Source organism: Cavia porcellus, unplaced genomic scaffold (genome assembly GCF_034190915.1).
Source record: "Cavia porcellus strain 051 isolate PalLab524CR breed Dunkin Hartley unplaced genomic scaffold, mCavPor4.1 scaffold_24, whole genome shotgun sequence".
Taxonomy (NCBI): Eukaryota; Metazoa; Chordata; class Mammalia; order Rodentia; family Caviidae; genus Cavia; species Cavia porcellus.
In genome coordinates this window covers 22,549,553-22,570,895 of record NW_026947507.1, presented here as the reverse complement: position 1 = coordinate 22,570,895, position 21,343 = coordinate 22,549,553, and the positions used below count along the sequence as shown (strand labels likewise).

General features: G+C 36.5%; 1 protein-coding gene across 2 annotated transcripts in view; it reads left to right on the top strand.

Annotated features, from left to right (window-relative positions):
* The window catches only part of Galnt7 (polypeptide N-acetylgalactosaminyltransferase 7), a 134,576-nt gene that overhangs the window by 101,167 nt on the left and 12,066 nt on the right, over positions 1 to 21,343 (top strand). The window contains exons 3-9 of one of the 2 annotated variants that reach the window (XM_063234749.1): positions 6,844 to 7,010; positions 11,392 to 11,522; positions 11,766 to 11,845; positions 14,043 to 14,225; positions 16,656 to 16,773; positions 17,987 to 18,109; positions 20,732 to 20,950. In XM_063234749.1, coding sequence (XP_063090819.1) covers positions 6,844 to 7,010; positions 11,392 to 11,522; positions 11,766 to 11,845; positions 14,043 to 14,225; positions 16,656 to 16,773; positions 17,987 to 18,109; positions 20,732 to 20,950 — 1,021 coding nt within the window. Of the gene's footprint in view, positions 1 to 6,843; positions 7,011 to 11,391; positions 11,523 to 11,765; positions 11,846 to 13,718; positions 13,902 to 14,042; positions 14,226 to 16,655; positions 16,774 to 17,986; positions 18,110 to 20,731; positions 20,951 to 21,343 lie in introns of both variants that reach the window. The other variant, XM_063234748.1, reaches the window with a different exon arrangement.

Genomic DNA, 21,343 nt, shown 5'->3' with positions numbered 1-21,343 from the left:
GTTCCTTCTCTGTGGCTCTGAGGTAGTCTGTCCAATGCTGCTCATGCAGCTCACTTACTTCCTTGACCTGAGTCTCTAATGCTGGTAATGTCCTCGCTGAAGGGACATACAGTCAACCCCATATAACTACTGTTGACACCATCAACTCTTGAGTTTTTTCCTGTGTCTTCTCCCTGTAGTACCTACAAGTTAAGGATATAGCACATCCTTCTCCATTGGGGCTGATTAGGACACTAATTCAGGAAGAGCATCAGCAGGGTGCTTGGGTGGAGATGTTCTCCAAAGTCGTACTTAAACATCTCTCTCTGTCTGCCACAGGATTTGTACACAATAAATAAGGTATAAGCTGAGTGGTCCAAAGATGGTGTCACTTTTGGCTCCTCTGGCTGTTTTGTAGCTGTGAATTTTAGCTGTACTATGACTGTATTTAAGGATCATTGGTAGCTGAACTCTGGATAGGGAACTGAGAGAATGGAAAGGTGACATAATAGTGAGACAGCTGTGTCTCACTATGAGGTGACAGGAAACTTGCTCCCTTAGAGAGAGAGGGTTAGAGAAAAATGGAAATAAAGAACTTTTTAGTGAGCTCTGGGTGAGAGGAAGCCACAGGTGTGGTGAGAAAATAATGGTGCTGTTCTTTGTATATAAGCTTACAACAGTAGCTTTTCCTAGCTTTTTTTTTTTTTTTTTTCTTTTTTGGTATCTTTGAGCCTTAACGAGCTAGAGAGTTTCTGGTTCTAGTCATGTTGCTCTGTTAAAATGGCCCTGTCTCTCTTCCAGCCCACTGATGGTTTGAGTATGGAGCAAACTTGTGCATCTCAACTCTCCTCCCCAAACATGAAATCTGACCTGCAAGTTTGGATGTAGTGACCTAGTAGGAAAATAGGGTACATGTCATAAAGGCTTACAGACATAACCTTTATTGAGGTTGAACAGACTGGGGAATTAGACCTGGTATGGATTATGGGTGAGCTAAAGTCACCTTTTTGTCCTACCTTCATATGTGGTTTCCTGCCTTCTAGCTATGGCTCCATCTAGTACATTCCAAAGCAGTGATTGAGTGGGTTTGTTTGTTTGTTTTTGGTGATAATGGGGATTGGACTCAGAGCCTGTGCCACTGGGCTGCATCCTCAGGCCAAGGACTGTAATTAACAGCCATCCTTTCTCAACTGCCTCTTCTCATTCTGACACGCGATACACTTGAAAAGTTTTGCAGGCCCAACCCTTAGTTCTGTGTTCCTTCTTTTGACTTTCAATCCCAAATAGATCAGAAATTAAAGACATTATTTTCCATTAATGGAGAAAATGGTGTTCTGGGACATAATACAACACTGAAAAAGGAGGATTCCTAGGAAAATTTTCAAATTAGAATCAACAAATAATGTATTGAGAATTGACATAATGTATGAAAATACAGCTTTGACTAAGAGCCAAAGTTGGGATGGTTAGCTCCCTGCCATTTTTATCTTAGAGATAATAAGGAAAAATGAATGCTGTGATTACAGACTTAATTTTGACCTTCAAGGGAAGACTGACTGATAAGAATGTTAGGAAAAAGGAATTAGGTCATCTTAGGTTTTCTAGTAGTCAAAGAAAAGAATACAAGATCTTCAAAGAACGAAAGAGTTTGAGAAAGTGATTAAATGAGAAAGCAATATAATCTCAATATTGTGCCTAGTCAAGGAAAAAATACATTATTAAGAAGGAAATAATCTATAATGGGGTAAGAATAAGGGAGTCAGAAAAACTGGTAATCTGAGTCAGCCCTTGTGAATTTAGTTTCTTTAGTAAACCCTTTTGTGGGGGAGGCTGTGTAGAGTTTTTAAAACAAATATTAAAACAGCTCCTATGCTGGCCAAGTAACTTTCTGATTGTAACCAGTATTTGCAGGCAGAGTTTTTTAGTGATGACTAGGTTACTTGAAAATTTGTGAGTTTTTTTTCCTTTATCAAATTAATATTTTATGTATCAGTTTCCTGTATGGACAGCATAGGTCATTTCCTTGAGAAATGTTCATCTATAAACTTATTTTTAGGACCTGCCAACTAATAACATCTGGAGAAGCCATCTGTAGCTCATTTGTCTGTAACTTCAACAATAACCATAGAGAAAAATAGATTGATTATTAAAAGGTTAGTGAAAAATCAATAAATTTAATTCTATGAACATACATACATAATGAACTAAAATGCACAAAAACATCCAGAGTAGCGAGTTAGTTGGAGATTATTTGCCTAGAGACAAATCTGTTTACCTGGCTTCTGCTAAGTGGAGGAGGGTACTAGCTGAAAGGGCGTTGGAGTATCTCAGAAGCCAAGGTCTGGAAGTGCGCCAGATGGCTGTGAAAGACTCAGAAACAGGGAAGGGAGAGTTGAGAAGTGAAGGCATTTGGTCTGCTTCTCTTGAAAGTTCTTGGCTTTTCATCGTCTCTTCTTTTTTTGCTCCCTCCATAGCCAGCCTTTTCTTGACCTTGCACTAACCTAACAGAAAGTAAGTCTGGAAGCTTAAAGTCCAGGATGGGGAATTCTGATTAGTGAACTAAGATGAGTGTTCCATGCTAGTCCATTCCATTAGCCCAAAGGTGTCCTGTGGTCAGTGCTACCAAGGATCTGCTGTAGAAGGACTCTTAAAGGAGGGCACACCTCAGGACCATGTGATGGGGCAGTTTACAGAAAAGCAGGAGACAGTCTAGACATTCACACCGAAATTTACACACGCGCACACACACACACACACGCACACACACACTTCCAATTGGAGTAAGATAATGAAAAATCAAAAAATAGATTGTTAGAGCATATGGTATGATTTTTAACATGAATAAAAAACATATACAATACTTCTTTGTTCTCCTTAGCTTGAGTGATCTCCATATCAAAAGTTTTATAACCCAGTGTCTTAAGAATGCATTGGATCTGTTGAGGCCCTAAAAGCCTCATAGAACACCTTGGACTGCCAGATGAGTTAGAGCGAAAATGCTGCTAGTTACCCAAATATATTAGAGAAAGAAGAGAGACATGGGAAATAGGAGATAGAAAATTATCATCTTATTTTCCAGAGGCAAGAAAGTTAGTTTTTGGAAACTTGACATTGATGCCTGGTAAGATCCTAAGGGAGATCACTGAGGCTTGCTGAAAAAGTAGCCATCCCTAGTGCCAGCATGAGTCTGTGAAAAGAAGTTAAGTCGAACTCATTCCTGTATCTGAAGGAAGACACTGCTTACCCGAGTGTACCAGGAGACTGAGTGATACCTAATGCATCTTGACCTTGCTGAATATTTTAGTAGTCTTCAGATCCTCATGGACAAGATAAAGAAATGTAGTTTGAATAAGGGTGCAGCTAACTGAAATAGATGGAGTGATATCAACCTTTCAGGGAAACACATAGCTCTAAAGCACAATAATTGTTCTCGTCGTCATATAAACAGTAGGTAAAGAGACAGAGTTGTGTCAATCCAGTTTTCAACATAGAAAAATGAGGGGGATGATTGTATTCAACAAGCAACAGACTCTTCAAAGACATCAGTCTGCTGCATCAAGCTAAAGCAACAATATAAAGTGCAGTACATATAAAAATGATATTTTACATTGAGTTCAATTGTAAAAATACAGAATGGGAAACACTGGGCTTTAACAGTATTTGGGGAAAATAGGTCTATGGATTTATGAGCCTAGAATATGGTATGATGCAGAAAATACTCAGCACTAATGTGTTTTAGATTATGTTGACAAAGGAATTGTATCCAAAATCAGGCTGTAACTCAGCCTAAGCCATATCTGAGTTATTGTAGCAGTGTTTTCTGGGAAATATATTGATAAAATGGGGTATATCCAGAGAGTGGTGGGGAAGAAGTTTAGTTTAATTTCTTTTGATCCATTGATTATTTTGCTATGCATAATATACTGTAAGGAATGACATCTGCCATAGTATGTCGTACGTTGGGTGTCAACTACGTAGTATGAAGGCACTAACTTTTTATCATTTCAGCCTTGGTACAAACAATATTTGAGTAAAATCTACTTACCCCAGTCTATTAAATTTAAATAATTAGATGTAATAATTCTTTTATTGAAAATTTATATTAATTTCTGAATGCTAAGTTAAATTTTATATGTATATTACTAATTTATTCAACCATTGGGTGTCAGCACTCTTTCATGCAAAATGTAAACATTTTCTATTTCCTTTTATCATATAGAAGAGCCAAAGGGGTTTTAAAGAGACAGGAAAAGTTCTCTACTTATTTAAAAATAAAATTAGATAATTTTAAAATTACTGTTTCTTATTTGTTTCCTATGCCTAAAGAAGATTCCCTCTTAGATTTAGGATGCTTGCAGATATAGGAGAAGAAAGTACAAAATAACTCTTTTGAGATTTTCAAGAATGATCTAGGAGTAAGGTACAGCATTTAAAAGCAGAAACTGTCACACATACAGACATGAATGCAGGTACATACAGGTTATTGTAGATGAATGATACTATTTGTAGAATGCAAGGTCTTGCAGTCCCAAAATGTTAAGTTTTTCATAGTCTGCTGTCTTTCATAGTACTTATTCATAAAGTTAAAATAGAGTAAAACTTTATATCAGACTACAGATGTTAAAAACATAGCTGATACAGAGAAAATGCAAGTAAATTTATTCATAGGCATTTCACTTTGGGTTTTGAAAATCTACTTTTTTAAGTTATAGCAAAGTCAGTATGAAAAATTCTTTCTTCTCTTCTGATACCAAGCACTTGGTACAGATAGGTACCATAAAATATCCTATAAAATTATGCCAAGAATAGTCCTATAGCTTTAATCACTGCAAGTCTAATGTAAATGTGTTTGTGATCAGAGCAGTTCTGCAGTATAGCTGAATCACCAATGTCCTTGATCTTTGTGGCTTTAAATGATCTCTTGGAAAATTAGATGCTGAAAAGCAAAAATTAGTCACAATGTATAACATACCATCCATTTAAATGTGGCATGCCTGCTTCAGTTAGCATTCCTTTCTATTAGAACTTAAGGTAGCACCCTGCCAACTGTGTATGTGTAACAGAACCTCCACTGGATGCCCGATTTTGCATGTACTATGTTTTCCCTAATATATATTATATTCCTATATTAACATAATTTTTTAATTATAAGTCAGGCAAGGTGACAGACTAGTAGCCATGGCTAATAATAAAATTGAATATAATATTCTGTAAGAGTTATAAGAATATGGTCTCTATTAGTAATTTTATACTGTATTCTTGAAACATGTATGACCACAGGTGACTGCAACCTTACAAAGTAAAATCATAGATAAGAGAATGACTACTGTAGTTCAAAAGCTGTACCAGTAAGGTGAGAGACAATGCAAAAGAGGGGTTTTACCTCAATACGATGGCTTCTTTCATTACCAAGTCTTCATATGAAGGCTTTATGTATCCTCAATGTTCCACACTGTTTAAGGTCTTCCCATCCCATCTACGATTCTTGTCTTACCTTTTCCCCAAGTTATCATCTTCTGCCTTAGAAATCTGCAAACCTTAAACCTCCCTCCCTCCACATTTTATGTTTTCATCAATCCTGGTGTCCGTTGTAAATCAACATTTCTGTCCTTCACAACCAGTTTGCTGCTTTACGGTTAGTGTGGTTAGAGTCACAGGAAGAACAATTGCTTGAGCCACCATCTGGTTTACCATTTGTCTTTGGGACTGTTATCCCTACCTATCCACAGTTTTGCTGCCTTGCTGTGTCTATGTAGTTCCTGTCTAGAAGTACAACGTGTCCGGATAAGGTTTGCATTTCTCTGCCACTGTTTGTTTTTTTTTTCTTTCTTTCTTTCTACCACTATATTTTGAACTCATTGTTCTGAAGGAGCATTTGGCTCCTCCTGTTTTTGGATTACAATGGAAAGTACTCTTCAGAATTGTGCTCACCAAGCCTTCCCTGGTTTATACAGTCTTTTTAAGCCACATCTTGTTTAAAGTCTCCTCCAGTTAGAAAAAAAATCTTCTAATGACTTTATTCCTGCTGTATTTGTTTCAGATGATTTTGTGCAGCACTGATAAAGAACCTTTGCAGCTAATCTAATAGTTCTAAGTAATATGAGACCTTCACTTTTCATTCAACAGTATTTTTTTTTTTTTTTGTCTTTTTCCTTTTTATCGGTACCAGGGATTGAACTCACGACTGCCTGCTTGCAAGGCAGGCGTTTATGCCGCTGAGCTAAATCCCCAGCCCTCAACAGTATATTTTTAATGCCATCTATATCCCTCCCATTGGCCTGTTAGTTTTTTTCTGAATATTTTAGCTATACTAGAACAAAACAGCTTTCAAGCATAGTGGTTTCTTTCCAAGTGCCAAAGCTCAGGTTTGAGAAGGAAAATAAGCATAGAAAACAGCAACACTCAAAAAGTTCCATAGATGGAGAATTGCACATGCATTTGATGCTTTATTACATTATTAATATAATAATATCCTGATATAGTGAGGAGAATATATGTGCAAATGACAAAACTGTTAAATTAATGATGTCTTACTCATTGAGTTCTGGAGTCATTGTTAAAAATAAAAGAATAACTTGATGGCTATAGATAATATTTTAGGTACCCTCAGCATAAATTCATAAATTAATTCCTTTTGTAATACATATATATTAGTTATGAAGTAGCTCTGTTCAGGAATAACTATGTCATGGCAGATTCTCGCTTTTATCTTGTATCTCTGCTAAAATATAAAAGGCTGTATTCCATTCACTTTGTTTAATTAAGTCAGTATTTAATCCAGTCAGAAAATACAATCATTGTAAGTTTGCAGTTAGGCATTATTGATTACCCCTAACTAAACATGATGACATTTTCTTTTTGCAGATGCAAGTATTGGCATTATGATGAAAACCTGCTCACTTCAAGTGTTGTCATTGTCTTCCATAATGAAGGATGGTCAACCCTCATGAGAACAGTCCACAGTGTAATCAAAAGAACTCCAAGGAAATATTTAGCAGAAATTGTGTTAATTGATGATTTCAGTAATAAAGGTAATGGCTATGGATTTGACATTTTATTGATAAAATAAGATTAACTATAAGTACTTACAAATATATGATTTTAGAATTATTAGTTTTTAAAAATCAAGAGCTAGTGTGTTTTGACCGCATCTACTATCAGCAAGTTGATACTGTGCTGACAGCTGTATATGAATTATTTTGCTTGATCCTAGTAGTGATAATCTTTAGAATAGATATTGCTGTCTTCTCCATTTTATACAGGAGGTTCAGAGATGTGAAGTAACTTGCCAACAGTGACAGAGGAGGTAATGAACAGCTGAATCAGAATCTGTAGAATCATAAGTCTGTGTCTTTAGTCGTGGTCTTATACTGTACTAATTCTTTGAGACTTGGACTTTGGAAGAATTTGATCGCAGAAGTGATTTATTGAAAGCCTGAAGTTATGTAGCTGTGTATGTATTGCAGGGCTACCTGATGTTCTTTCAGGTTTTTGGATTGAAATCCACACACCTGCTTATAGCCTATATTTTACATTCGAATGTTGATGTAAATATTAGATTTGACCAGAAGCCATGGATTATTCTTATTGTTATATAGAAAGCATCTTTTAAAGGAAACTTTCTTTAAAAAACAAAAGGAAGTTACATTTTATATTCTTTTCAAGGAAGTCGCTAGTATGGTATTTTGGAAGACATTGGTTAGTCTTGGTTCAACTTGGTAAAAGAGTAATGTTCCAGATAGGCGATTTTTAAAGTGAACTTATCCTTAAATACATTAGTATAAGTTGAATAAGTATCCTCAGTGACTTAAATATGAAAAGGTAATGATGTAGCTCAGATTCTAAGTTAACATATGTCTTAATCACCTCCTTGTCCCTGAGACACCATTCCCAGCACCTGTGACTTAGGAGAGAAAGTTTTACTCACATTTTCAGTGCATAGCCAATGGCTCCAGGGCGGACAGCAGGGCAGAGAGGCACAGCAGAGAAAAAGCTGCTTACCTCATAGCAAGCAGGATGCAGAGAGAGAAGGGAGAGGAGCCAGGGAGGGAGGTACAGCCTTCTGGATCCTGCCACAGTGACCCCCACTTCTGACCAGACCCCACTTCATAATAGTAAGTCAGCTATACGGCCTGTCTGTAATCCAGTCACCTTCCAAACACATCAGGTGGTGCGGGCTGTTTTCAGTCTAAATCATAATAGCATGTAAATGAAAGTTGAAATTTCCTACAGCAACTCAATCTGAATTTTTTTTTATTCATCTTTACTTGTCACAAAGCAGAACTGAAATAGAATTGACCAAAGAGCTCAGATTACCCAATAACAACAGGGTGTTTACACTTTGGCAAATAAATTTTGCAGGAACCTTTTCTGTGTAAGAAGAAATACCATGATTATAACATTAGAAGTGGATATGGATAGCATGAGAACACATTTCCAAATGCCTTCGTAAAAGCTTCCTTCCTGGAATTTAACTCTTGGGACCTTTGCAATTTGGATAGACCCTTGCTGTTTTTGCAAGAATAGAATCTTGTTCTGCATACCTACACTGGCCTTAAAAGAAAAAGAAATGTGACTTATTTTCTTTCTTTATCTTTGAGCCAGTCCTTTTTTCCAACTAATCGTTTTTAATTACACAAGAGAATGTAAAGTTTTAAAATTGTCAATGATATTGAATGCCATTAGGTTACAAATTTTATCTTACAATTTTGTATGACAGAAATGTCTGCATCAGAAATATTTCTCCTGTGCCAAGGAAAATATTTGAAAACATGTCCTAAGGTGATATTGCTGGTACCTAACAGTATTTTACATTTAGAAAAATCTAAATCTACAAATCAACTCTGAGAAATCTTTGTATGATTTTTTTAAATACCTTATAAGTAAAATTCTAACATATCCTAAAAAATATACATCAAAAAGTATTTACCAAAATAACTACGTGGCCCCAGAAAAGGAGAACAGAATTTTGTGCATTTCACTTAAAACATTTTGTGATCAGTGCTTCTGTTTGTTCATATCTAATACTCAGTTTCTTATACCACATTTTGAAATAGTCATTCAGGGCTTCTTTAACTTAGAGTGTGCAAAGGCTTTTAGAATCTTATATTAGTTTCTAATTTCAAAACAATTTAAATATCTTTTAGTTCTAAGTTTAATAAAATCATACGGTTTTGGGGTCACCCCAGCTTAGGAGAAAATCTGGTTTGTATTTTCCTAGTATATTCAAAAAGGAAACTTAGAAGCTATAATTTTTCTTTTAAAGACAAAATACTTTACCAATATAAAATCCTCACAAAGAACCTTTGTGCTCATAATCACACTTAAACCTCTGGGAATTATAATATCCTCTCTAAACAAAATTTGGAGCATTCCAGTGGCACAGGCTCCACCACGCCCATCGGCACAGCCAGCTGAGGAAAGTGGGGCACAGGTAAAACATAACCGCAGCCAGGTGTAGAGGCACATGCCTGTAATCCCAGCACTCGGGAGGCTGAGACAGGACGGCTGTGATGAGTTCGAGGCCTACCTGGGCTACATAGTGAGACCATGTCTCAAAAAAATAAAGAACCTACAGTCTTAGTGATTTGCAGCAAAAGAGGGCTTTCTCCCAGGCATGCCATGCTTCTGCAGGTCAGCACTGGCTTTGTGCTGCCTCTTCTTCGCTGCTGGATGTTTGCAGGGTACCTCAGCTGAAACACTGCCAGTACAGGGGCAGAGAGAAAGAAGTGGCCTAGAAAAACACAATCAGCCTCTTACGCCTCTGCTCAGTAGTGACTGGGGGCATTTCTACCTATATGATGTTGAGCATTGCAGCTCACATCCCTAGCCTGACATCAGTGGGTTAGAGGAGGGTAGAATTCCCCCAGCGTGTGGCAATAAAGTTTTTGAGCCCTAATACAGTCTACCACTGTATTGTGAGATTGCAAAGGAGCCAGAAGCCATTAGATTCACCATTTCCCTTTTGGGGCCACCTTATTGAGAATCTAAACTTGAAGAACAGGTCACTAACTCATTTCTGTTCATAAAAATGTACCTAAGACAGAATTAGGCTGCATATCCAGATTACCTGATGGAAATCAGAAGTGCTTAAAAAATTCAGACTATAGCAGGCTTTAAAGGGTGGGGGAGATTTAAAAAGTAATCTTGAAAAAGAAAGTATCCATATTTTCTGGGAATAAAATATAATTAAGCATGAGAATTTTATTTATAATTCTTACTAAAATTGAATACCAAAATATAAGAAAAACTTTTTCTCAATTCTGAATATACATGCATAGAGGTGTCTTTCTAGAAAGTTCCCTAAATGAGTGAAATATCATATAAGGTCTGATATGCCCATTGACCCATGAGCTCATCTCTACTGCAACTTTTTTGTGTGATTTTTATACATATGGGCCAAGTTTTTAAAGTTTTGAAATAATGTTTATGTTATCAAAAAGCATCTTTAAAGGATCCAGGAGATGTGGTGAGCCAGTTTCACAGGCTCTGAGTGATGCAAACAAAAGCCATTCGCTTACCATGGGGAGACAAGTTAGAACTTTTGTCTGTGTGTTTTGTTTTTTGGTTTTTACCAGTACTGAGGATTGAACCCAGGGAGTGCTGAGTTATATCCCTATCCCGTCTTATTATTTTTATTTTGAGACAGGATTTCACAAAGTTGCCTAGACTGGTCTTCCACTTGCAGTTCTCTTGGTATAGCCTCCTGAATAGCTGGGATTCCTGGTGTGGGTAATTACTTAGCTATGTCTGGATTTATAACACAAAATTTCCTTACAAAATTACAAATATAATAATTATATAGATACCAGTAATGCTAAGATACAGAAAAAAATGAGATCTTTTCTTGATTATTTGCCTGCTTGATGGAAACTGTAGACATCACAGCAGGACCACAGCCTTAAACACCTATTGCATTTAGAGAAAGACGGCTCAGAAATAAAATGTTAAACATGTGACGCAGGCAGGTTCCAGGGAAGCTGCATGGTGTTAATAGATACTGTGATTTAGAAATCTTCGACAGTTGCTTCTGAAGGAAAAAAAAATGTGCCTAAAAGCTTTAAATCTGAGATCATATGAACTGAAAGACAATTTAAAAATATATCTTAAAGTCTCACATGTCAGTTGGTGTAAGCCGGTTCTCTGTGGATATATCAAACTTAAAATTTCACTTAAGTAATACATTTCACCTTCCATCTTTCGGTGGGGTGTGGAACTCAAGGTCTCCTAAATACTAAGCCACATCTCCAGCCCTCACCTTCCATCTTAATTAAGTAAAAAGGTCTTTTTTTTTTTTTCTTTGAATCAGGGATCTCACAACCTTGTGCTTGCCAGGCAGGTGCTTGTGCCGCTGAGCTAAATCCCCAGCTATCAGGTCTGTTTTATAATCTTACTTAACCTTTTTATTCATAGAACACTTAAAAGAAAAACTGGATGAATATATTAAGCTGTGGAATGGCCTCGTGAAGGTATTTCGAAACGAGAGAAGAGAAGGTTTAATTCAAGCACGAAGTATTGGTGCTCAAAAGGCTAAACTTGGACAGGTAGGAAGCATTTGCTGTTTACAATGTCAGTATTTTAGATTTAATAACTAAAAGATCGTATACATTTTTAATCACCCTGCAGTTTGTTGTAACTGAAATGAGAATGCTGTCTTGAACATATAATTTATATGTCAGAATTGACTATAATGCTATTTTTATTAGCATCTAATTTAAAAATGTGTGTGTAATATATGATGTACCATATATGAGGAGTATTCTTTCACCCTGCCTCTTTTTTTTAAGGTTTTGATATACCTTGATGCCCACTGTGAAGTGGCAGTTAACTGGTATGCACCACTTGTAGCTCCCATATCTAAAGACAGGTAACATCACCTTGTTTTTTTTTTTTTTCTTTCCTAGTTGAAAAGTAAACCTTGTCCTAGAAGGACACTTAACATTCTTATCCTTTGATTCCAGTTCCAGTTAGTATATCAAGTGTTGTGTTTTAAGTGTTATCCTTGAAGCACTTGTTTCCTTAGGTAGCGCTGGACTGATCATTTGGGCTGATTCAGATGTAGACAGTCCGGCACTTGGAGAAACCATGGCTTCCCTCTCAAGAGTCATCTGCAGGTTCTGTTACTGAGACTTCCTCTGACCTCAAAAACTGCTCCTGCTAGACTAGAGTAAGAGATATAAAGACTCGGGGGAAAGAAAACTTGCTTTGAAATTACTATGCTTATTAGATTTTTAAGTCCATTTTAATAGGATAGTTAAGGAAGGACCAGCTATTAGTTTAGTCAAGGCTTTGGGTTCCTATAGGAAACTTTATGCTTACAAACAGCCAGCTATTCTGCGGAGATGTGGGGAAATGCCAGAAAGTAGCATTTAGTGTACTAGTTCCAAAGCCTGCCTTGTTCTGACTATTTCAGAATCTGGGAGAATGAGGCATATCCTTGTGGCGAAAGGCATGAGTCAGAGGAAGAACTTCGGAGACTTCTTCCCCTCCAAGGAGCTCGCATGAGAGCTCATTGTGAACACTGTTCAGTGCTAGCTCACCTAATCCTCACAGCAGGTCTTGACTTTACAAAGACATATATAGAGGGTTAAAGAAATTAATTAACTTTCCCCAAATCAGATAGTTTAAAAACATGTGAACCTGAGGTCTCTGGACCAGTTTATTTAGAAATGTGAAAAGCAAGAGGAGTAAGAAAAGGTATCAAACCAGACCCAGCTACTCTTCCCAGGGGCATGGGCACAGCCCTCTGGGGAATGAAGGAAGCGTTTTTTCCTGGAGGGTCCAGTACCAGCCCCACATAGTCCACGGCCACCTTCCCAAGTGAGGTCAAGCTTTGGAGAAAGGAATACACTCTCAGAATCTAGTTCTCTCAAATCAGGATTTTAAGCCTTACATTTTTTTTTTTTTTTTTTCTGTTTCCTTTGGCCTCTAGACATCTAAAAAGCATTGCAACTTAGTTATGAAAAGCTGGCACCTCCATTTTGGGAAATGCATTTTAAAAGCCTTTCTGATGAGATGAGGACCAAAATAAGCATAAATCCAGATTATTTTTTGTAATGTCAACTCTATAGCCAATTGGTTTATAGTACTTGCATTTTATAGGAAGCCCAAATGTAAGGGGGATTTACTTTTCTCTTTTGTATTCCAAATTCTCAGATCTCTTCTTTTGTTCTATATACATTTTAAGGGATTTTTTTAAAGTAACAGTACAATATAGAACCTCTTTTTTTCCAATAAAAGAAGTAGGGAAGGAGATTAAGTAAAAGCACAAAAGCACATTTTCATAATAACTGCTTTCAAATACATACAGAAGAGTTAAGATTGCTGAGATGTCGCAAGTACTGGCAGTGCGTGCACAAGCATGCATGGATACATTTTTTCACTGGGAACAGGGAGTAGAAACAATGGGCAGTAAAATCTTGTAAATAATACAAAATCACCAAGAGAAAATTGCCAATAGAGCTGAAATAAAAGGGAAGAAACACTATTAAGTTCCATGGCGTGACTCTTTGTCTCTGACTTTTGTCCGAAAGCCTAGGGGAGTGTGTTCTCTATCCTGCCCTTATCCTAACAGACTGCTTAACTTTTATGGGGCATTCATTTTTCTGTTTCTCCATTAGATATTCAAGTTCCCCAGTGCACAAACAAACCAACTACAGTAAGAGACAATGCAGCTAAGCATGCTAAACTAGTCAGTTTTGGGTTCTTAAATGCTTTTTCATTTTCTGTAAATGTTTCAGAACTACATGTACTGTGCCTCTAATAGATTACATAGATGGGAATGATTATTCCATTGAACCACAGCAAGGTGGGGATGAAGATGGTTTTGCCAGAGGGGCCTGGGACTGGAGTTTACTTTGGAAACGTATTCCTCTAAGCCACAAGGAAAAAGCCAAAAGAAAACATAAAACTGAACCTTATCGGTAAAGATTATTACTTTATTCTTTTAATGTTGAATGTTTATCTAAGTACTTCTTTTTTTCCTTCCCCACAACCTCGTGTAAACATATGGGTCCATACATACGTTTCCATTTGATCTGTGCTACATCATCAACACAACACAGAACCATTTGCACTGTGCCACTTATAGATGTCATAAATGGCAACACTTACGAAATTGTACCCCAAGGGGGTGGTGATGAAGATGGGTATGCCCGAGGAGCATGGGATTGGAGTATGCTCTGGAAACGGGTGCCTCTGACCTCTCAAGAGAAGAAACTGAGAAAGACAAAAACTGAACCGTATCGGTAATCACTAAATCACTTACCTGTTCTTCTTTTCTCCAGTTGCTGTTAATCTATTAATCTTTTGCCATGCTAAAATTTTGTTTGAATTGTAGATGCTATCTCAGACTCTGAGTTTCTTCCCTTACACTTTTTTTTTTAGAGCTACAAATTCATCTTGCTTTTTATAATTGCTTTTACCCTGAATGCAAGCTCCACCATTGAGAATCACGTTCTTTCATTGGGGGAAAACTTTATGTAAAAAACACTATTAATGTAAAAAGTTCTTTACTTTCTGTCCTCATATGACTAGTTAGAAAATTTTATTCTTTTGATGATCATGTCATTCTACAAATTTAAAACACAAAGGTTATTTATAACCCAATACTTTTCATTTCCACTTTGATGCTTTTGGTGTAAGGTTAATTGTGAAAGACACTAGGAAGTGATTTTGGGTTTTCCCTCTTTTGTTTATATGCTAATTCTTTTGGGGAGGCTACCGGGAATCAAACTAAGGACCTCAAGCTTGCCAGGCAGGTGCTGTGCCACTGAGCTAAGTCCCGGGTCCCTATATGCTAATTCTTAAATATGAATTTTTGTACCAGTTAAATCTGATTAATAAAAATACACAACTTTAGAAAATGTAATATACATACGGTTCCTTTTTGCTTCATCTTAGAAGAGTACTTGATCAAAAGAAAGCTATTTTGTAACCCGATTTTGGCCCTTCTTGTGGTTCTTCAAGTAAAATAACTGACTTTACTCTTTTCATCTTTTAATTGGAACCTTTTACTCACTTTCAAAAAAGTAACCCCAAATGAAATGTTTGCTCAAATGTTAGTGTATCCTTCTCCACAATGTGTCTGATTTTATTATTATTACTATTGCTGCTGCTGCTGCTGCTGTTGTTATTGTTATTTTGATCATCTCAGATTCTTCCTTTTATTACACTGCTGATAATATTAGAACTCTGTTTTGGGAAGGTGCTTCAGTGTCATGGAAATGCTGATGCATTTGGGCATATCATGATGTCAAGATACTGAATGGCAAACATAAGGAAATTATAGAACTGTAAGCCTTATTGAGCATTTTAAAAAATTTTCACTAGAAAATTTCTTATTCAAATTAGTCTACCTGTTTACCTGCTTACCCTGACACTTCTGGGAGAAAACAATAAAGGGTGCTGACTACATTTACTTTTACTGCTAATTCCATGGGCTAGTAATGACTTCCTAAGTGAGCTAGGAAAATGAAAGGAAGATTTCTCTATAACTAACTAGTTTCCATCTTAGGATGCATTTTCAATTTTATTGAAATGAGAGAAATGAGAATATTTTTAAAGATAAGAAAGTCACATTTATAATGGGAGATTTTTAAATGACAGTTAAATAAATGTAACATGAAGTATAACCCACAGTGTAATGTTATTAATGAGTTAGGCACCGTATCCTAAAGAAAGGAGTGTGCTGTGCTGTATGCAGTCAGATTTGGGTAAGGGCAGAGTGGAATAAAGGTCGTAAGTTTGTTACATACTACAGAGTCCGGGTAGTGTTAGCTTGGTCTACGGTGAAGTTGCAGGCAGAGTCCAAATATATGTTCAAGATAGAATCAATAAAGTTTAGCGATACATAGGTATGATAAAGAGTAAGATATACTAGTAATATTAAGTTCCCTAAAACATAGAATTATGATGCATTAATAATTAATTTTTCAACTAAGGTGGAGAGGGTTCAGAGCAGGACGAAAATTTTTCCACTGTCATTTCTCCCAAATCGTGGGAGTAACTTGTTCTTAAAAAGCTATCAAAATTTTTTTTCTCTTACCCCTAAAATGTACACAATTTACAGTCTGTTCAAGAAGGGCCACAGATCACCCTGTTGCATTCCTACCTCCCAGCGCAGTAAATAGCGATGCTGAATTTTCCTGTGTCATTCGTAAGCTACATTTGCAAACTCCCGAATGAACTGGGGCTGTTCTGCAGTGATTTACACCCTTATTTGGCCAGCCCTTGAGCTATAAAATTAAAAAATGACAGACTGCTTCCATGGTGTATGGTTTCGTTCATCCCAAAATGACTCATAAATCATTGCAGGAGCAGTTAGTAGACCACGGCTGTGTGGCTGAGTGTTTAGGAGTGAACGAGAAAATTTTTATTTTAACTAAAACGAAAGTTTAATTTTTAAATCAACAAAGGAACCAAGGCGCCCTCTTCTGGTAAAGTGGCACAAAAATTTGTAATGTTTGGTTTCAGAAATTTGATAAATCCATTAAAGATTACAAATAAACTGTATTGTGAAGGATTTATAATTTTCTTAATGTTTGGCCATCAGTTTTATCTTTTCTATGCACATTTAATCTATATTCCAAAAATCTTGTTATTCTGTTAGTAAAGCCATGGGAGGGCTGGTTAAAAGGTTATTGCAATGTTGTTTTTGTTTTTGTTTTCTCCTGTAGGTCCCCAGCTATGGCTGGTGGATTATTTGCTATTGAACGAGAGTTCTTCTTTGAACTGGGTCTCTATGATCCAGGTCTCCAGATTTGGGGTGGTGAAAACTTTGAGATTTCCTACAAGGTAACATTTCATTTTAATTAAACAAATATACCTTTCTGGGTCATTATTGACTTTTGTGACTTTCAGATGAAGATAGCCTCTTTTGAAAACAAAAATCTGTATAGTGTATTTTTCCAAATCCTAAGAAGTGATTTAAAAATGTGTACATTTTGGAAAAGATAAAGCAAAATGCAGGCCAGGGATATAGCTCAGCAGCATAAGCACCTGCCTGGCAAGCAAAGTCCTAAGTTTGGTTCCTGGTACCAAAGGGAAAAAGAAAAGATAAAGCAAAATAGAAACTCTGAACTGAGATATTTTTAGGGCTTAGCTCAAGTCCCATCTCAGCCTCCTCTTTTACCTCCATTTTCCAAAAGACAGTGAACTGTATCGAATGTGAGTTAAACTGGTATTCTTTACTTCTTGTCTTCAGTGTCTAGTGGTGAGGACTGTGCGGGATGGAAGAGGTGGTACTTAGGCCTGGACCTCAAGCAGTTTACAGTTGAAAAGAGGTTTAAACCATAAGTAGTACAACAAGAAGCCAGAAGATAGCATAAGCAGCACAGAACTAGATAGCATGATACCAGCAAACAACAGATAAAGAAAGGGACCTTCTAAGCAAGTAGAGTGGGAACAGGAACAAAGGTGTGACCATAGCCAGTATATTCAGGGAGGAGCAGTTTGATAGAGTCAGGAATGACTAAGGACGACAGAAGAAGATAAACTGGTGTAGTAGGACCATATGAAATAGTCTTCAATACTGAGTTCAAGAAATTTTTACGTAATTTGATAAGCAATGGAAAACTATCAAAGATACTAAATAAGGGCATAACATGAACTAAAGCTGCCCTTCAGCTGCAGTAATCTCTTACTATAAATGAGGCTAGAGTTAAGTAGAGACCAGATGATAAAGCCAATGGGGGCAGGTAATAATAACCACCTAGGTAAGAAATATATTAACACTGGAAATGATGAGCATTTTAAGGAATAAGAATCTGCATTATCTGCACAGTTATATTAAGAAAAGGTTGCTAGGGATCACAGGTAGCAGTTTATTATTACATTCCTATTGCTTTCCTTGTATGAGTTTTTAAATTATTTTATGATTTTACTTTATGAATTCTATATAGACACTTATCTAATTGACATGTAAGATGTACATTTATTAGACAGATTTTCAGATATAATTTATCTTGTGTTTGAAACAGTTTTCACAACATTTGTTTTTCTTCGACAGATATGGCAGTGTGGTGGGAAATTACTGTTTGTTCCTTGTTCTCGTGTTGGACACATATACCGTCTTGAGGGCTGGCAAGGAAACCCTCCACCCTTGTATGTTGGGTCTTCTCCAACTCTAAAGGTGAGTGTGGGTTAAAGGGGAAAAGGATAGAAAACTACCATTTGTGTATCCCATGTTACAGTAGAAATTTAACAAATGTTGATTGTTATTAACTGTGGTAACCATGGTGCACAATAGATTTTTGAACTCACTCCTCCCATCTAACTGAAACTGGTGTCTTGTATTCAACATCTTAGCAATTCCCCGACCCCTGCGCTTACCCTCCAATAACCACTATTTCATTTTCTACTTCTGAGTTTAACTTTTTTAGCCACCACATTGGAGTGAGAGCACATAATATTTATCTTTCTGTGCCTGGTTTATTACACTTCACATAATTCATAAAGTACATCCAGGTCTCACCATAGTGTTGGAAATGACAGAATTTCTTTATCTATCCAGGTCCTTTGCCCATTTTTTTTTTCTTTCCTTTGCCCATTTTTAAATCAAGTCATTTCTCCCCTTACTATGGAGTTGAGTTCCTTATATTCTTTGGACATTAATGCCATAGCAGATACATTCTCCCATTCTATAGTGTATTTCTTCACCTTGTTGTTCATTTCCTAAGTGAGCTTTTTGGTTTGTTCTAATCTCATTTGTGCATTTTTGCTTTTATAGTCTGTGTATGGAACTTCCCTGTACCTTGTCACCACGCCTTCTTACTGCAGTAGCGGAGGTGGCTGGTTACTGCACAGATTGTGTGGGCCACACAGCTAGCTGAAGATAGTTGCTACCAACCTTTTACAGAGAAAATTTGCTGATGCTCATGATCTTCATAGATCAAGAAGCTAAACTGAATAAATGCTGTTTTAATCACATACATTCATCCAAAAGTTTTATAGTTTCAGGACTTACATTTAAGACTTTAATCTGTTTTGGGTTAATTTTTATATATGGGTGTGAGGAAAAGGTCTAACTTTAATTCTTCGGCATGTGAGTAGCCAATTTTCTCAGCACCATTTATTGAAGAGACCATCCTTTCTCCATTGTATATTCTTGCCATCTTTGTAGGAAGACAGGTATAAATGCCTGAATTATTTCTGTGCTCTCTATTCTGTCCAGTTGGTCTATGTGTCTGTTTTTATTGCCAGTACTAGACTGTTTTGATTACTATAACTTTGTAGTAGATTTTTGAAATCAAGCAATATAATGCTTCTAACTCTGTTCTTTTTTGTTTATTGTTGCATTGTTGATTTAGGGTCTTTTGCAAGATTGATTAGGATTGATTTTTCTATTTCTGTGAAAAATTTTATTGATATTTCGATAGGAATTGCATTGAATGTATAGATCACTTAGTGTAGCTTGGGCATTTTAACAATGTTAGTTTTGAACATGGGGTGTCTTTCTATTTATTTTTGTCTTTTCTAATGTCTTTCATCTATGTTTCATATATGTGTAGATATTTTACTTTCTTGGTTAACTTTATTTCTAATTTTTTGTTTTTTTCTGTTTTGTTTTTATTTTGGTCTGGGAACATGTTCACTTGTTGATAGTTATTTATAGTCTAGAAAAAATATTAATTTTATACACTATGTATTCCTATTCTTGATTTAAAACAAAATTATTGCTACTATGGCCCACAGACCAAATATAGCACTTGTTAGTAAATAAAGTATTTCAGTACATTCATACTCATTTGTTTGCATATTGTCTATGATGCTTCCTTACTACAAAGGTTGACTAGTTGTTGCTTAGATTGAATGGTCCGCAAAGCCAAAGATACTATTCTGTGACCTTTTTTAGCGAAAATTTTTTGATGATCTTTATAAATCAAGAGGCTAAATTGAATAAGTGCTGTTTTTATCACATATATTCATACATTCTGTAAAACCTTAGAAGTTAGCTTTTTACCTGTTACCACAATGCCAGTTTATTGCTGTGTAGCTTCTTTTCCTTAAAGTGAACAAACTAGGAAAAGTACCCAGTTAATTTGAGGTTATAATAAAATGGTTCTATCACAGTTGTAAAAAAAATTGACAGTTACCTGAAAAACTGTGTTCTATCCAACAGCCATTGTCTCTCTTGATGGTTTCTGAAATGAAATTTTTCCCTACACATACCAGTAGTATGATTAGAAGAAAAAGAGGTTTTTCTGGGAAAAGAAACCCTGTGTTAGCTAGCCTCTCAGAAATCTTTTCCAGATTTTAATCTCTTCCTCTCTTAGCAGGATAAAATTTATTATCTTAGAATACATCAGTGACAGTGGCCTTTTTAGAGACTAAGTGCCCACACTGCTTGTGAAGTCATTTGAGGTGCTGTTCCTTTCTGAGCATGTGCATGGTCCCTGTGTGTGCTGCTCTCTGATGCGGTGGTGCTGGCGCGACTTGGCTTGTGTGCCAACAGAGAAGGCTCGTGTGCCTGCTGCAGCACACAGGCCACAGGTTCGCCACCACCGGAATATATGATCTTCCAGCTCAAGGAGAGCAGATTCTGTGTATGTCACTTTTTAGTTGTACGCTCATGTTTATCCTTGTTGAATGATGTAGGAGAATCATTACTCACGTGCATTTGTTTTTTAAATACTAGGTCTTGTAGAAATGGGTTTTTTGTATCATGGTCATATTTTATTTGTCTAAGATAGGCTGTTTATGTCACTAATGTTATTTTTGTTTTTCAAAATGATATTAACTTTCTTCTTTGCAGAATTATGTTAGAGTTGTGGAGGTTTGGTGGGATGAATATAAAGACTATTTCTACGCTAGCCGTCCCGAATCGAAGGCATTACTCTATGGTGATATATCTGAGCTGAAAAAATTCCGAGAGGATCATAACTGTAAAAGTTTCAAGTGGTTCATGGAAGAAATAGCTTATGATATCACCTTACACTACCCTCTGCCCCCAAAAAATGTTGACTGGGGAGAAGTAAGTATCGGCTGATATTCAGATTTCAGTATATTTGTGTTTGGGAGGAGGCAGAGATAGATGGAAGGAAATATGTAAGTGAAACAAATCTCTGAGGAGACTTTTAAAGTAAAACCTGTCTAGTAACAGCTGCCACCTTCCATTACACCGCTGCCTCTGCTCTGAACACCCAGCCACTTTGCTGTCTCGCCCAGCCCCCTTGGAATCTTTTCTTTCTCTCACACTTCATACTTTTTAAGCAAAAAAAGAAAGCAATGGTACAAAGTATCAAAATAAGATTGTAAGACAGTAACAATTATTAATAGATTGCATATTGCTATCTTAAAAGTAGTTGCTCCTATTACAAGATAGAGGCATGAAAAATCAATCAAACAATATAGGCACAAAACCCTC